Consider the following 16,584-nt stretch of genomic DNA (forward strand, 5'->3'; position numbering starts at 1 on the left):
AGAACCGTCTCAGTGGTCTACATGTAGGCAAATAGCGGCATGCCGGCTACAGGGGCCGGCCGCTGCAGCACCCGATTGCGTGGCCGTGGGTACAGAGGTGGTTACCGACGTTCCGTCAGCGTTTGCCGACGCATCCAGCTATGAATCCGCAAGGTCTCCGGCCTGCGCTAAAGAAAACCGCGGTTCCCGGACGTGGCCATGGAGCCGCTGGGGTGCGATATTTATGCACTCGGGCTCCAGCATGGTATCCCTGTTTCTCGACAACCAACCAAACATGGAGCAATTTCTGGACAGTCGGGGTTGTTGTGTTGGAACAGCCCTTGTTGAATGCTTGCTGTAACTTAAGTTACGGACTGTACAGTACGTACAGTAGGTGAGACTGTATTAATAATTACTACATAGGTACTTCTCGTCCTCAGCACAAGGCCGAGGTTTTCCCCGTCCGTTTCGCCCGCGCATCCAGCCAGCCCACGTAATTTCGGAATGTAGCCAGCCTCAAGCCGCCGACACCCCAGGGAAATGGTCGGCAAGACGCCATCCAAGACGACGACGTCGGCCTCTAGCACCAGGCCACCCAAAGCTGCGCCCACCGTCCAGGACACGAGAGACCAGCAGCGGCTGCTCGACGTCTTCGCCCACGCCTTTGGCAGCGTGCTGGCCTCGGACGACTTCCCTGCCGTTCTGCAGGAGATCAAGCAGGCCCTGTTCAGGCGCGACTTTGCCGCCGCCTTCGCCAGCCAGAGGTGCCTCGATGCATATGCTGCGCGATGGAGTCCGACGAGGGCGCTTTGCTACGCCGCCGTGCTCCGTGCCGTGGGAGACCATGTGCGCCAGATGCTCGGGGCCGACGGTGAGCTGCCGCCAGCTGCCGCATCCGACGACGGTAAAAGACGAGATAACTTGAACCGAGGGAGCGCAGATGAGCTTCTCCACGGCTCCAAAATCTTCAGTATGCTCTCCATCGGGGGCTGTGCCGCCGAACACGTTGCCTTTGCCCACTACATCCACGACACCGCCTCCCAAGGCGCCCTCACCCTCCTAGACGCCGCGCCCTGGTCCCATGTGACGTCCCGGCTTCAGGAAATCCTCACCTCGGCCCCGCCACTCTCCAATTATGCCTCGGCCGCCGCCAAAGCTTCGAACCAGCCTCTCCTCCTCGACTCGCAGCTATCCACTACCTTTTGCCAAAGCGACGTCTTGTCGCTGACGCGCGACAGACTCGCAGGGCTGGTCGGCGCCGATCCACTGCTCGTCACGCTCCTGTTCACTCTCAACGAGCTGTACACGGACGGCGGGCTGGGCAAGACGACGGCCTTTCTGCGGTCGTTGGGAGGCGCGCTGGCCTCGCGGAGCTTGCTCCTCGTAGTCGACAGCCCTGGTAGTTACTCCGAGGCTGCGGTGGGCAAGGAAAAGAAGCGCTATCCCATGCAGTGGCTGCTCGACCACACGCTGCTCGGCGCCGAGGCGCGGGACCATCACTGGGAGAAGCTGGAATCGCATGACTCCGTCTGGTTTCGCCTCCCCGAGGGCTTGTCGTACCCGATCCAGTTGGAGAACATGCGATATCAGATGCATCTGTATCGAATACACAAGCCCTAGCGGCCCAGTGCATTGCACGGCCAAGCAATGGACATCTCAGTCTGGTGCATGTGCTAGAATCCCAACGCCCCTGTACGCCTCTGCGTCTCGTCTCGCAACGGAGCGAAGCGGCGCACAGATTCAGGCCCATACCAACTTCTTGATTGAGTGCCCCAACTGTTCCAGCAGCCCCGTGTTCCGCTTCGCCGCCTCGAGCGAAATGATTTCCCCCTTTTCAACAATGCCCTTGGCGCCCTCGCCCTGCTTGCGAAACTGCCGTTCCAGCGCCAGCCGCTCAATCTCGGCACAAATCGTCACCACCTGCTGAATCTCCGTCTGCTGCGGCGAGGTGCCAGAGACGGCGGCCGACGAGTCGGCGTACGGGGCCTTGAGCGCCAGCTTGCGCATCGCGGGCGACTTTGGCTTCGCCGAGAAAAAGTTGCCAAAGCCCGTCGGCCAGCTGTTGCCCTCGCCGCCTTGGGAGCTTGACTTGGGGGCAATCTCCCCGCGGGTGGAAAGCGTCCGGGTGTTTGTTCTCCGGATATTGCTCTTGCCGGGTTGATACTCGACGACGAAGCCGACATTCTTCAACTCATCCGTATGCGCCGGCGAGACGGTCGACGTAATGTATGTGCCAAACTTGATCTGCGTCACGTTGGCGAGATGAACCCGCTCAAACGACGACACCTTGTCCAGGTCCCAGTCGAAGCGGCAGAGGTATAAGGCGGCGTCTGTCAAGAGAAGAATGACCTCGTCCATGGACCACGACTTGACCACGTCTGCGGCGCTGGGGCTCATGAGCACCCAGCCGCCTTGGGCCTCCTCGCTCATGTCGGCCACGACTCGCTGTTGACAGAGCTCAACGGCCCGCTCCCTCATGTTGGAGATGGACACGGCCGGGTCCTTTGTCATCATGTCGGCTTCGAACTCGTCAAAGATCTTTGCCGTGACATTTCCGAGCAGGAAGTCGATGGCTGCCTGGCTGAAGTGGTCGTTGACCATGCTGGCATTTGTTAGCGAGGTGCGAAGATGGGGAGAGCCCTGCCAACCTACCCGTTGTAGAAGCGCGCGAGCGACAGCCCTAAATCGTTCAGCGCTCCGCGATAGTCCCTCTTTCTCGTTCTCGTGTAGTCGCCCTTCATAGCGGCGGTTGAAGCATACTGCTTCGAGACGGCGTCGCCGTTGTCTGCCCACAACGTGTTGAACCAGGCCGTTTCCTGGTCGAGCTGGGTGCTCATGTCGATCCCATCGCCTTTGAGTTGGAGTTCGAGTATGTGCTTCGCAAAGGAGCTCTGGCACACATTTGTTCGATCGAGACAATCCATGCAGTTGGTGCGAATGACTCCCCTTTGCCGCTGCATGATCCTGTCTTCATGTTGAATTGTGCTCCCCAGCGCCTCCAGCCTTTCTTTGAGCCTCAGCAAAAGATGGTTGACGTTTTCAAATTTCATGCCGCGGCACACCTGATGGAAGTCGAACCACTCAAAGGGAATCTTGGCGGCATCTTCAACCCCTTCGTTGAGGCGTTCGATGCACTTTTGGTACTGGGTGCCGATGGGCTCCTCAATACCGTGCTTCTCCACCAAGTTAACAATCTGGAGCAGCCCGTAGGTCTTTGACAGGCTTTCGAAATGCTTCTTGCAGGCTCTAAAGTTGGTCTCTAGGGAATGTTGTAAGACTGGTGCTGGCTTGAGGGAATAGGCGGACTGAGTAAAGTACAGGGGAATGCTCCCCCTGATTTGCAAAAACGAACGTATTGGCGACGACTTGTCCCACTTGGTAGAGGACAGAATTTGCTCCGTCTCGACCGTGTTTGCGGTGAAGCCCTCTTCGTTGACGCCACGACGAAGATAGCGCAAGCCTGCCCTCTTGGTGGAACGGCGTGAGATGAGCGTCAGAAGATATTTCCTCTCGGACGGGCGTAGATCCAGCGAGTCCCTCACTCCGCCGGACGGAGGCGAGGCCGGGCGCGACCCCGACGCGGGGAGGTTGCGCATCTCGAGAGACTCGGCCGCGGGTTCGTCCACTTGCGGAGGCTGGCTGTCCACGACGAATGTTCGCTGCCCGACGAAGCCTTGCATGAGGGGGAGGGCCAACGAGTCCTGGCCCGTCGACGTAAACGGAAGCAAGATGATTCGGTTCCAGAAGAAGTTGCCGTCGGTTTGAGCATGGAGCGGCGTGTCTCGGCGCACGAGCAGTGCATCCTGGGCCAGACTGCGCGTAATGTCCACGTCGTAGGAGAAGTAGAAGCTTCGCGACGAGCCGAAAAGGAACTTGATTGTCCGCAGAAGCTTGGGCAGCAAAGAAGACACAGGGGCTTGGACATGTACGTCTTCTGTGAGCGGAGGGTTTGCCCCCGGGGTGGCCGCCGAGTCATCAGCAACGGCCGAGCCTGAGTTGGCTGCGGCGATGCTCATGCCCATCGTCCGACGCTGGTCCATTGTCCAACCGCTCTGGCTGAACCAGCTCTGAGCAAATCTCCCGTAGCTGCCTCGCCGGCGGATGACGTCTTCGGCAACGCTGCTCCGTTGAGAATCGGGCCTTGGGGTGTCTCGTTGCCCGGTGACGGCATCTTCGACTTCGTCAAGTATTTCGTCGTGTGGTTCGGGTTCTTCGTCGCTACTCCTGCCAGCATCGCTCCGGGAATCGGATAACTGTCTCCCCAACAGGCTCGCCGTCCTCCGAATGGACTCGTCTGCATCCGACTGGGACGTGCACGGCGTCACGGCAACTTCTGTCACGACATAGACGGGGAAGCCTAGGATCTGGGCCACTTGCTGGCGCCGCACAATGGTGACCAAGTAGCTGAGCTTGGAAACGGTTATCAAGCCTGGCCAGGGTCTGTCAGCTGCGAAGCCTGACGAGGTTGGGCCTCGACGCTCACCTATGACACCAAAGGCCTCGAATGATGACTCGGGCTTGGAGGTGTCGGGCAGCTGGTCGCGAGGAACGGCAGATACCGAGGAGTCGCCATAGCGAACCCGGACAGGCTGGTGTGGTTTCTGTCCCTTGGACGACAGCGGCTGTATTATCAGGCCATCGATGGCTGCGCATACGACAATCTTGCGCGCGATGCCGGACATTGTACGAGCAGCGACCGCTCCAACATAAGCAAAGGGCGCAATGGGTGAAGGGAGCAAAGGCAAGGAGAGGCGAATCCGAGGATATCAAAACAATTAGGTCAGGGCCGCCCGCGTCGACGGCTGGCAGAGGGGAACGTTGCAGGTGTGCGCACGCGCGACGCCTAGCGGCAGGGGGTGGAGCGACGTCATCCTGTACAGGCACCACGCCTTGGCTCGCAGCCAATCCTTGCGCACAAAGCAACGAGCTATGAGCATGGATGTCCGGCCACCAACGCCTCGGGCACTTGGGCCAGCGTCGCCGAGCCAGGTTCCTCAGCTGCCGTTTCTGTGCGCGACTCGAGTCGACGCTGCACATGGGCGTTGCATCACCGGGGTACGCATACTGTACATCGTAAGGATCGGAGGCTAAACTGCATACTGGCCTGATCTGATGACCGTCGGCGACACTGGACATGGTTTATAGCCCGCCCCGTGAGAACGTCGATAGTGGCTAGATCCATTCAAAAGCAGTTCGTCTCAGAGCATCAATATATCCATTGCTTTTCGCAAATATCAAAAAGTCTTGTGCAGTCTCGGCTGTGTTAGCATCACGGTTGGAAAGCCTCCTCCCGCAGTAGCCGCCATCGCCCGGATCGGCAGTCGACGTATAGAACAGGCTCTCCCGAGTCAAGAGAAGCCTATCGTCGAGAGGCAAACTTCGATAGACCTTAAAACCGACCCGTGCTTCGTAGGTAAAAGCCTACAGTGAAGTGAAATGGTCAGCACGAGAGCTCTGCTCCAGAAACCAAGAGTTCCTCTGGTTCTCGTCGGTAGAGCTGGTTGGTTAGCCCGCCCAGAGTTGAGCAAGCCGCCGGACCGAATGGGTAAAAGTCGTTCGAATGTTTGCCCTATCCGCCCGCTTAAGTGCGAGATGTTGGCTGGGGCGACGCTGAGTCTGCTCTAGCCTCCGGACCGGCAAAACCAATTATCCGGTCGCAAAAGATCTTACGTAAACAGTCATCCGCCCCCCTGTGCCGGAAAACAAACTGGTGCCAACGAAGACTCCAGCCAGCGAACGACCCCATCCGTCCGTCCTCAACCTCCACCGCAACTCACCACAGCACCGCCGCCCGACAGCTCGTCTCGGAAGCTTCTCCCGCCATCGCTCTCTCAGTCAATCCGAATATTCACTCCGACTCTTTAGACATTTCTCGCGCGTGCTCACAGTCGCCAAGATGGTCTCCGAAGCTTGGTACGTTGAGCGCGCCTCCCTCCCGTCGTCATCGAGCTCCCGTCGCATCGCCTGAAGCTCCCGGCACCTTTAGACCGACTACCCGTTCCTGCCCCTAGAATTTTGCTGCTCCTGCCATGTCCCATCATCTTGGCCTGAGGCTAACCTGGCATTTCCCGCATAGCCCCGTTTACGCGGTCAGTATTGCGAAGCGCTCGCCCCGCGACGTCACACCAGACGCCAGCAAGGCCTCAATATCATCGAGCCCGTGTTGGGACCAGTGCCGCTGACTAGAATAGCCCTTCTTTGGCGCCATGGGTTGCACCTGCGCCATCGTCTTCACCTGCCTGGGCGCTTCCTATGGCACCGCCAAGTCCGGCGTCGGTATCGCCGCCATGGGCGTCCTCCGGCCCGACCTGATCGTCAAGAGTAGGTCTCGTCGATATCTGCCGTGCAGAAAAGTCTCTGACAATACCGCAGACATTGTCCCCGTCATTATGGCTGGTATCATTGGTATCTACGGTCTGGTTGTGTCTGTCCTGATTTCAGACGGACTCAAGCAGGAGCTTCCCTTGTACACGGGCTTCATCCAGTTCGGCGCTGGTCTCTCCGTCGGTCTTGCCGGTCTTGCTGCGGGGTTCGCCATCGGTATCGTCGGTGACGCTGGTGTCCGAGGAACTGCTCAGCAACCCCGACTCTTCGTCGGCATGATCCTGATTCTCATTTTCGCCGAAGTCTTGGGTAAGAATGGCTCCGCGAAGAAATACCAAGGATCAGAATGCTAACCTGCGCCCAGGTCTCTACGGCCTCATTGTCGCCCTGCTCATGAACTCCAAGGCCACGCTCAATGCCACCTGCAATTAAGCCTCTGATGCCCAGAGAGGCCAGGGAGGCGACCCGGCAAGAGCGACGACCCGCAGGAGGCGCCCCACCCCGGCAACGAGCAAAACACTTTGATTAGGCACAAGGACAGCTGCATGGCGTCGTTCTTACAACGACGCGAACGAGGCTCTTATCGGCGCTAACAGGACTTTCGACGGCACCGGCAGAGCGCTGGCTCGCCCGTGGAGACACGAACTCGGTAATCGCTTGGGGAGAATGTATATGTACAGTAGTGACAATGTGCGTTTTGGTCTCGCAGCGTTGTCGTTATAGACGGTGACGGGATGAGAAGTCTGATGTAACCCGATGCATATATTATTCCTTTACCCCCAATCTCGCGTTGCTGGACTATGACGCCTGTGTGATTGCACTCGAGGACAACATCGGGCTACCTGAGTGAAGCAAAACTGCGCTATCGCTTGTGAGCTTCATGGAGGATCTTTCTGTCCAAACTATATAAAAAAGAAGTCTCGGCTATGAATATAAAGCGGGTATTACGTCTCATACTACAAAACATTACAGTGTTGGGCGACCTTTCGTGCGCCCTCTATTCCATCATGTTCCATCCGACACCCCCTTTCTCCGCACCCTTTACCCTTGTTCCGGGACGGTAGACGAGAGCATGCTTTGTTTCGATCAAGACTGTATTCTTGCGAGACGAATATGTACTGAAGAAGGCAGATCTTGCGGCTCCGGCCCAAAGCAGTTAAATGGACAGCAGGCTAGCTTCCAAGGGCAGGTGGGTTTCTTTTCATTTTATTCACAAAGAGCCGGCATGGCCTAGATGACGTACTGAGGCAAAGAGTTAGAGGCGACATGAGTTAAGAAAAGAGGGCAGGGCCTGGATCGGTCGACTTACAGGTATGAAGAGGTACGGCACAGTTCGCTCGTACTCCAGCCAGGCATCGCCGTACTTTTTGCGGCAGCGGTGGATGTCTCGCGAAGCACGGTGAGCAATCATGCAGCAGAAGAACACGGGATAGAACCACGGAAACGGGCTCCTGAGGCAAAGCGTTAGCCGAGTCTCCGCCACGAGCGCCACGACGAGGAGCCATACTGAAATCCGGTAACCAGCCCCCAGGAGATGGCGAACCACGTGTCGGCCGTGTAGTGGATTTTTCTGGCCAGGCCGTACCAGCCGTCGACGAGGATGGTGCCCTGGGGCGTCTCGATCGTCTTGGGGTCGTGGAGAGTCTGCCACGGGACCTGGGGAAACGTGTTGCGGCCGACGAGCTTGCCCCTCTCCATGGCGCGGAAGCGGTTCTTCTGGCTGTTGCAGCTATCCCAGACCCAGTACCAGAAGAGGTAGGCAATGTACATCATGGCCAGGGCCCAGCGGTTCCAGTGATACTCGGCGGGATCGTGGTTGGCGAGGAAGAGGGTGCAATGGCAATAGGAGAGGGGGACTCCGGCCAGGTTCCAGAAGATGAGCATGAATCCCCACTTCTCGTAGTACATGTCCCTGTTGCGCGTCAGATTGCGGTCAAACGCGCCGACTCGCGGGCAACTTACCAGGTGGTGACGATGAGCTCCTCGCCCTTGGCGCAGGCGTTGGCATAGAGGTAGTGGGCCATGACAAGGAACATGACCTCGCCCGAGACGTAGCCGTAGCGTTCGTACTGGCGAGCGGCAGCACCCAGGCTCAGGATGAGCAGGATGTACCAGGGCATGCGCACCTCGAAGAACATTTTGAAGTCGAGGATGCCAAACATGCGGGGATTGAGCTCGGCGCCCATGAAGAAGTCGTAGATAACACGGCCGGTCATGCGGTGCTGCTTGCCCCGGTAGATGGCAGAGACGTAGGCGACAATGCTGACGAGGAAGCCGGTCAGAATGGCGACGGACAGAAGAGGGCCAAACTCGTCAATGGCCCGGTACAGCGGCCAGATGCCGGTGAAGTGCAGGGCGGCAAGGACGGCGAGGGTAAAGTAGAGGCTGACGTAGGCATTGCAAAAGTACGGGAGCTGCTTGTTGTTGTCGTGGGGTAGTGGTTTTCCATAGCTCCATACGCCGGGGAGGAGGCAGTAGCAGGCGGCTTGGAAGAGGAGGTAGGACCAATACCAGAGCCAGGCCTTGGCGTGGGGGAACGCGCCCGTGTAGACAAGGCTGGCCATCTCGGCGGCGAAGCCCAGCCAGGTCTGGCCCGGATTCCTCGAGGGGAATTTGCCATTGTAGTATGTCGCGCCAATCCACATGTACCACATAAGGATGGGGAAGAGGAGCATCATGAGCGTGGTGCCCAGGGAGCCGCCAAACTCCAACTCGCCCGAGTAGTCGACCTTGGGGTTCTGGCCTGGTTTCCACCCGTCAACAACGAGCTCTTCTGTAGGCGCGTCGGCCGCTTTCGCAGTGGGGCCATTGCCAAGTTTGATTGTGGAAGGGCCATTGGAGGCTTTGGACGTGTGGCCATTGCCGTTGATGGCGGCGTCTGTGCTGGCGTCCTCGTCGTCCAGATCCTCGGCGAATTTGCCGGCGGTGCGGCGGCGGCGGACGGACCGAGTGCGCGTCCGCGTCTCGGCGGCAGAGCTGGAGTCGTTGTCGGGGTCCGAGAGTTCACGGGGGAAGGACGATTGGCGACGCGACGAGCGCCGCATCACGGGCGTTTCGACCATGCCATCGAAGAGTTCCTTCTTCCTGGACGCGCAAGGTTAGATGCAAAGGTGCTTCCGCGCACAAGAGCCAACGCGACGAGGAGAAAAGGGGCGGCTGTCAAGGGAGCCTTACCTCGGGGTCTGACGGAGCGAATATCTCGACATTGTGGTGACGGTGGCTTCGCGCCGTATTATGTATAGTGATACGCCAAGGAGGAAGGAAGAGGGTGCGAAGAAGCCAACGGGAGAAAAGACGACCGATGGGAGGGCATACGGCCGCGTACGTATGCAGATATAGTGTGTCAGTCGTCGGCGCCGCGGGCGACGATACGGAGCTCCGTGTAGAGAGCGACGAGGCTACAGAGGCCAGAGTGTGGGAGGTTTGCATAAAAAGGAGAGAAGAAAAAGGAGGCCCGTTGGAAGGCGCGGCGACAAGGGACCGAGGTAGCGCTTCCGGTGATTGTTGACGGGACCGCTGCGGGGACCACGGGTTATAGCGGACGGCTCAGGGCACTGGGCGGCGCGTGTCGGGGCGCTGTGGAAAACGAATAAATTTTTTTTTTGGCTGGCGTGTTTTGACTTGGTCACTCCGTACAGAGTGAGTGGACTCGATCACTACCTAAGTAGCCACCTGCAATTGTGACTACTATGCGAAAGGCCGGCCATTGACGAAGGGGGCACCATACGGCAAGTTGGTGAGCAGCAGCTTAGAGACAGTACCTACCTACTTACCTAGGTAAGTAGGGAATTACCTTGGGTAGGTAACCTCCCCAGTTCTCTGTGATGAACCGAAGCCTCTGGGCCACACGGACATGCGTCTCAGTACATGCACGTCCTGTGCTGTACTGTACCTGCAAAATGCTGCATCGCAGAAACATGCGTCTTGTCCAATGCATGTCGCGCCGGGACCGAACAGCCGCCCGTGGTGTTGCTGCATCTGTTGTCTAATTACCATCCTGCCTACTCTACCTACTGTACTGTGCAAGTACTGGCCCCTGGCGCGGGACGGTGACGCCAACGCTCGAGCGAACCGCAAGAGCCCATTCAACGGCTCCAACTAGTGGGCGTTGTTTCCTTCTTTCAAGGGATGAAATGGGGCGCTGTCGGGGCGTCTCCCCCCTATTCTAGTGGGGGGTCTGCGCTGGGCCTTGCTTGCATCAAGTCACTCGCTGGTGGGGCGAGCCGAGCCCCCAGATTCCGTCCGTAATAAATGCGACTTTGAAGAAAGTCGACGTCGTCCAAACAAGGCCTCGCGAACCCGCCGATTGAGCTTCAACGCTGCAACTGTCAATGCCAGAAGCCCCCTGCCCGTGAAAGCTTGTCATACATTCGCCAGTCCCGTCACCGCCCTGTGCCTGCGAGAAAGCATTCAGGCCTAGCGTTCGGGCCTACCGCCTCTCGCTCTCTCCCTCCCTCGTTCGCCTCGTGCTCCCTCCCTTCCAAGCTCCGAGACGGCCTCTTTTTCGCCACCTTTTCGCCCTCGACTGCGCCTGCGCTGCCATTGTTCGTACTGCCTACTGACCGACAACCTCGACGTTGCCGTCCCAGCATGTTGCGTTAGCCCGGCCTCTCGGACGACCGCTCGTGAAATTCGTCCGCTTCGACAATACATCCAAGCCCCCGGAACTGGCTGAGAGACACTTGTGCTGCGAAATAATGGCCGACAACCGCCAAGGAGACTCCGTGTCGCCGCGGACGCGGTCTCCGTTGTCGTCGCCCGGAAACGCCGCCTCTCAGCCCGAGTCTGCGTCGCCGACGGCGCGGTTAGACCATCAACTCCCTCCCACCCCCGATACGGCGGAGCAGCAGCCGCGAGAACCGAGGCCAAGGATGGAGGCCAAGGACTATTGGAACGGAGGGACAAAGCACCCCGACGTCTCGCCCGGAGTGCTTTCAGAGGGCTCCGCCCAGGCATTGCGCTCCCCTGACACGTCTGGACAGAGCCGCCATGACGCCGATGGGCCTCTGTCTCCCACGTCCAATCCCGCCTTGTCGGAAGCGCCCTCCATCGTCGGGAGGCGAAGCGTTCAGTTTGCCAGAGCCGGAGCCGATCCACTCGATGAGTCGAACCAAGCCGCCCAATCCCGTCGCGGATCCTGGGGTGCTCCCGATACCCCTGGAAAGCCCAGAGGCACTTCCTTCATGTCAAAGATCAAGGCGTTTGCGAGCAATCCCAACTTGCAGACTCCAAAATCGCCGAGTGCGCCTGCTGCGCCGTTTGAGAACGGGTCGCCGCCCACGGCCAACTCGCCAACCACCGCCCGCCTTGGCTCGCGACTGCCGGATACCCTCGCCGAGGAGCTGTCTGATGCTGACGCAGATATCGAGGAGACGGCCGACGAGGCCAACATCCCCGATCAAGGACCTGCGACCAAGAAGAAAAAGAAGAGAAAAATGCGGCGTTTCAAGAAGGGACAGGTGTCCTCGCCTTCGACGCCGCATCGCCTGCCGAGTGACCTCACCTCCAGCCGTCTGTTGAAGCGCCGCGCCAGCATGCCAGACACCTCTGCACAGGTCATGTCGGACGGCGATGCGCGCGAGCAGCTGAGACGAAGGGCCTTTCGAAGAGGCCACTCCTACATGGACTCTGCGCCGAGGGGACCCGACGAGGACCTTGACGACGCCGACAGTCCCGCGCCCGGACGAAGGGCCGGTCACCTACGGCGCATCACTGTCTTCGGTGGGGGCGGTGTGTCGGATGGCGATGCCATGTCACCCAGGCGACCGTTTTTCAACTCGGAGCGAGCCTCCCACTTTGGCGTGCAAAAGTGGAAACAGGTGAAGAGCACGCTGAAGCTTCTTCGCCAAAAGAAGGAAGACCGGTTCGACTACTTCAAGTCGGCCGAACTGATGGCCGAGCTGAGGGCTGGTGCGCCCGCCGTCTTGATGCTCGCGAGCATGATTCAGCGGGACGAGCATGGGAATAAGAGAATCCCTGTTCTCCTGGAGCAGCTCAGGCTCAGGATAAAGGACAGCTGTCCCATGCCAGATGACGACAAGGACCGCCATTGGATATTCACCATGGAGCTAGAGTACGGCAACGGCCCGAGCCGGATGAGCTGGACCGTCATCCGAACCATCAGGGACATCTACAACCTCCACTTCCGCTACAGATTCGCCCTCAACAACGACAAGTACATGCCGGGCCGCCTGGACTTGGGAACCCGCCCCAGGCAGCCCAAATTCCCGTACTCTGCATTTCCCTATCTGCGCCGAGCCCGCATCAAGGGCGACGACAGCTCCGATGATGAGCAGGCCAGCGTGGCCGGAGAAGAGACTGCCGGCGAGGGAACGGCGGCAGAGGCTACGGCTGGCGAGGGAGCCACCGATGAGGGCCAGTACCAGCCGCGCCGAAAGAAGTCGCGGGCCAACCTGTGGGGCATGCGGCGACGGTCCACCGGATTCACCGACCCCGGAGACATCTCCAACGCCGAAGGCGCCCAGTCAAGCGCCGTCATGGACATGATGACCCGGAGACAGCGCTATGTGGAGAAGCAGAGGCGAACGCTGGAAAAGTATCTCTCGGAGATGATCAGGTGGCTCATGTTCCGAGCCGACAGCAACCGCCTCTGCCGCTTTCTGGAGCTCTCGGCCCTGGGGGTTCGCCTTGCGGCAGAAGGCAGTTATCATGGCAAGGAAGGGTACTTGCATATCCAGTCGTCAAAGGGTCTCGATTTCCGCCGCGTGCTCACGCCGGCCAAGGTCATTGCTCGTCACAGCCGCAAGTGGTTCCTGGTTCGACAGAGCTACATAGTGTGTGTCGAGTCGCCAGAGAACATGAACATCTACGACGTCTATCTGGTCGACTCCAAGTTCAGCCTCATTTCTAAGCGAAATCCGCTGAAGCAGATTGGCTCCAAGGACAAGCAGGCAGATATCGATCTGACCGTCGAGGCGCCGCCCGAGAAGCACCACACTCTGACTCTCCACACGTCGGAGCGCAAAGTCCGCCTCTTCTCGAGCTACCAGTCTGTCATGAAGCAGTTTGAGGAGTCCATCAACGAGATGCTCAGGCAGACGCAATGGTACGAGAAGAAACGGTTCGAGAGCTTCGCACCGGTACGCACCGGCGTCTTTGCCCAGTGGCTTGTGGACGGCCGCGACTACATGTGGAACGTCTCCAGAGCCATCAACATGGCCAGGGATGTCATCTACATCCACGACTGGTGGCTGAGCCCCGAGCTCTACATGCGACGCCCGGCATGCATCAGCCAGAAGTGGCGACTCGACAGGCTGTTGCAGAAGAAGGCGCGAGAAGGGGTCAAGATCTTCGTCATCATCTACCGAAACGTGGAAGCCGCCATTCCCATCGACTCCGAGTACACCAAGTTCTCGCTGCTGAACTTGCACCCAAACATCTTTGTCCAGCGGTCGCCCAATCAGTTCAAGAAGAACCAGTTCTTCTTCGCGCACCATGAAAAGATTTGCATTGTGGACCACGACGTAGCATTCCTGGGCGGCATCGATCTCTGCTTTGGCCGCTGGGACTGCCCCCAGCACCCCATTGTCGACGACAAGCCGACTGGGTTCGAGATGAGCGAGCGGCCAAAGGACGCAGAGCACTGTCAGCTGTTCCCTGGCAAGGACTACTCCAACCCCAGAGTGCAAGACTTCTTTCGTCTCAACGAGCCTTATGAAGAAATGTACGATCGCAGCAAAGTCCCCAGGATGCCATGGCATGACGTATCCATGCAGGTCGTCGGACAGCCCGCTCGGGACCTGACGCGCCATTTCGTCCAGCGTTGGAACTATCTTCGCCGCGGGCGGAAGCCAACTCGGCCCCTGCCCTTCCTGCTGCCGCCTCCGGATGCCAAGTTCGACGAACTCGAGGCCCTCGGCCTGACGGGAACTTGCGAGGTGCAGATTCTGCGCTCCGCGTCGACCTGGTCTCTTGGCATCGAGGAAACGGAGCACAGCATTCAGACTGCGTACATCAAGATGATTGAGGACTCTGATCATTTTGTCTACATGGAAAACCAGTTCTTCATTACCAGCACCGAGGCGTACAACACAAAGATTGTGAACCGCATTGGCGATGCGCTGGTTGACCGCATCATCCGTGCGCACGAAAACGGCGAGGACTGGCGCTGCGCCATTGTGATACCACTGATGCCAGGGTTCCAAAACACTGTCGACGAGCAAGAGGGGACCAGCGTCCGACTGATCCTCATGTGCCAGTACCGAAGCATCTGCCGGGGAGAGCAGTCGATCTTCGGCCGCCTGCGTGCAGCTGGCATCGAGCCGGAGGACTACATTGGCTTCTACTCGCTCCGGCAATGGGGAATAATGGGCAACGACGTCCTCGTCACGGAGCAGCTTTACATCCACGCCAAAACCATCATTGTGGATGATCGAGTTGCCCTCATCGGATCGGCGAATATCAATGAGCGGTCGATGCTTGGTACACGAGACTCGGAATGCGCAGCCATTGTCCGAGACACCGACATGCTGTGGTCGACGATGGGCGGAAAGCCGTACCAGGTCGGTCGCTTTGCTTACACACTACGCCTCCGTCTGATGCGAGAGCATCTTGGCCTGGACGTCGACGAGATCCTGGAGGAAGAGCGGCGGCAGGAGATGGATCGCGAGGCATTTGAGCACGAGATGGGTGACATCTACGGCGACGACGCGCCATCTGGTGCCGCTGTAGGTCCCAGCGCGGTGCGAGATGATCTATTCAAGAAGCAGTTTGAAATCCCTCGACTACCCAGCTTCAACCACGATCTTGACTTGGAAAAGGCTCAAGCCACTCAGCCAGACGATTCCTTCGACGTCAATGGAAAAGAAGATGACAAGGATGCTCGAGTGACGGGAAAGAAGCATCAGCTGGATGTGTCAGGCTACGGGCCGGATCAATGGAAGACTGCCGAGAAGTCTGGCCTCGACGGAGGCCGCGATTCAGTCGTTGTTCACGGACGCGAAGTACTGGTCCGAAGCATCGACAGCCAGGGCAAAGGAGCCCTGGACGCTCCCAAGCCGCCCCATCGGCCCAACACTGGCGCGGAAAACAGACACCGGGCGTCTTCCGCCGGCGGCCACGAGGGAATACCGCCCATACCTCCCTTCAATCGGCGCACAACGGATCAGCTCGGGATGCCGCGAACTGCTCAGCTCCCGCCCCTGCCCGTGGTGGACGACACAGACATAGGAGGGCCGCCCGTCCACACAGACCCCGTCACGGGCCGCCTGACGAATGGCGCCTTTCATCCGATGGCGTCGGATATTAGGCCGGCGGATATCACAAAGGACTGCATGCGTGATCCCGTCAACGCAAGCTTCATGGATGGAGTCTGGGGCAAAGCCGCGAGGAACAACACGAAACTCTATCGCAGAGTCTTTCGATGCATGCCCGACTCCGAGGTGAGCACGTGGGCCGAGTACCGCGAATACGTGGAATACGGCGAGAAGCTGCGAGCCAACATGGAAGGGAAAGCTGCGGGCGAAGAGAGCGAGCTGAAGCAGGAGATGAGCCACAACCGAGAATCGACAGCAGCCGGAGCCGGGATCGGTGCGCCGGGACCGGAAGCGATCACCAAGGCTGTCCGGAAGGAAGCAGAAAAGGCTCCGGAAAAGTTGTCGGAAAAGCTGTCTGAGAAGATGCCAGGAACGAGCCAAGACGAAGGAAAAGCGCAAATTGCCATGAGTGAGGGCGGACAGGCAGAGCTGCATGAGAAAAGCCCTTTGCGAAACGGAGACGACGAGAAGTCTCCTCGTACACAAGCTGTCCCAGACGCGTCGACGACCTCCCGGGCCGATCAAGCCCCAGGGCCTCCTCAGGGACAATCACTTTTCCCTCCACTGGAGAATGTGCCGACCAAGACTCTCGAGCCTCAGACTTCCAGGAACACTGAACGTAAGGCTACATTTTCTGGGTTGGACAATCCACCTTCGAGGGATGCCAGGGAAACTGGCGGGGGGCCGTCTGGCCAGTCGGGCTCTGTCAAACGCCGGCGCCGTGCCACGACAAAAGGTAGCAGGCGCGGGCTCTCGATTGAGGACATGCCGTCCCGCGCCGATGCCGAGGAGCTTTTGAAGATGATCCAGGGCAACCTGGTCGAGTTCCCGTACGATTGGCTTCTCACCGAGGAGCAGAATGGCAACTGGGGCTACCAGGTGGATGGTGTGGCTCCGCTGGCAATCTAGTATGTTGACTCTCACCACTGAGCGCGTGTCGAGGGATCCGCTAACCCAGTCTCTCTTTTTAGCAACTGATGCTGCAACCGACGAGCTCACCTTTTCC

The 16,584-nt window shown here is 58.9% G+C and overlaps 5 protein-coding genes across 5 annotated transcripts; 3 read left to right on the plus strand and 2 right to left on the minus strand.

Annotated features, from left to right (window-relative positions):
* Positions 1–519: 519 nt before the first annotated feature.
* On the plus strand, positions 520–1,599 carry HRG_00294 (putative SAM-dependent methyltransferase domain-containing protein; the record flags this gene model as incomplete). The annotated part of the gene is made up of 2 exons (XM_044858765.1): positions 520–850; positions 911–1,599. 2 exons carry the CDS (start codon positions 520–522, stop codon positions 1,597–1,599), a joined length of 1,020 nt encoding a protein of 339 aa, XP_044725165.1.
* A 120-nt stretch (positions 1,600–1,719) lies between these two features.
* Positions 1,720–4,661, minus strand: HRG_00295 (sacI-like domain-containing protein; the record flags this gene model as incomplete). The annotated part of the gene is made up of 4 exons (XM_044858766.1): positions 1,720–2,581; positions 2,632–3,238; positions 3,332–4,408; positions 4,463–4,661. The coding sequence occupies 4 exons, from the start codon at positions 4,659–4,661 to the stop codon at positions 1,720–1,722; spliced, it is 2,745 nt and encodes a 914-aa protein (XP_044725166.1).
* A 1,214-nt stretch (positions 4,662–5,875) lies between these two features.
* Positions 5,876–6,735, plus strand: HRG_00296 (ATP synthase subunit C domain-containing protein; the record flags this gene model as incomplete). The annotated part of the gene is made up of 5 exons (XM_044858767.1): positions 5,876–5,892; positions 6,056–6,068; positions 6,171–6,300; positions 6,352–6,612; positions 6,668–6,735. 5 exons carry the CDS (start codon positions 5,876–5,878, stop codon positions 6,733–6,735), a joined length of 489 nt encoding a protein of 162 aa, XP_044725167.1.
* Positions 6,736–7,533: 798 nt separating this feature from the next.
* Positions 7,534–9,509, minus strand: HRG_00297 (ergosterol biosynthesis ERG4/ERG24 family domain-containing protein; the record flags this gene model as incomplete). Its single annotated transcript, XM_044858768.1, has 6 exons — positions 7,534–7,545; positions 7,613–7,754; positions 7,811–8,215; positions 8,266–9,076; positions 9,137–9,387; positions 9,478–9,509. 6 exons carry the CDS (start codon positions 9,507–9,509, stop codon positions 7,534–7,536), a joined length of 1,653 nt encoding a protein of 550 aa, XP_044725168.1.
* Positions 9,510–11,000: 1,491 nt separating this feature from the next.
* On the plus strand, positions 11,001–16,487 carry HRG_00298 (phospholipase D active site motif domain-containing protein; the record flags this gene model as incomplete). The annotated part of the gene is made up of 2 exons (XM_044858769.1): positions 11,001–16,056; positions 16,111–16,487. The coding sequence occupies 2 exons, from the start codon at positions 11,001–11,003 to the stop codon at positions 16,485–16,487; spliced, it is 5,433 nt and encodes a 1,810-aa protein (XP_044725169.1).
* Positions 16,488–16,584: the final 97 nt, after the last annotated feature.

The sequence above is a fragment of the Hirsutella rhossiliensis genome, assembly GCF_020360975.1.
Source record: "Hirsutella rhossiliensis strain HR02 chromosome Unknown scaffold00001, whole genome shotgun sequence".
Taxonomy (NCBI): Eukaryota; Fungi; Ascomycota; class Sordariomycetes; order Hypocreales; family Ophiocordycipitaceae; genus Hirsutella; species Hirsutella rhossiliensis.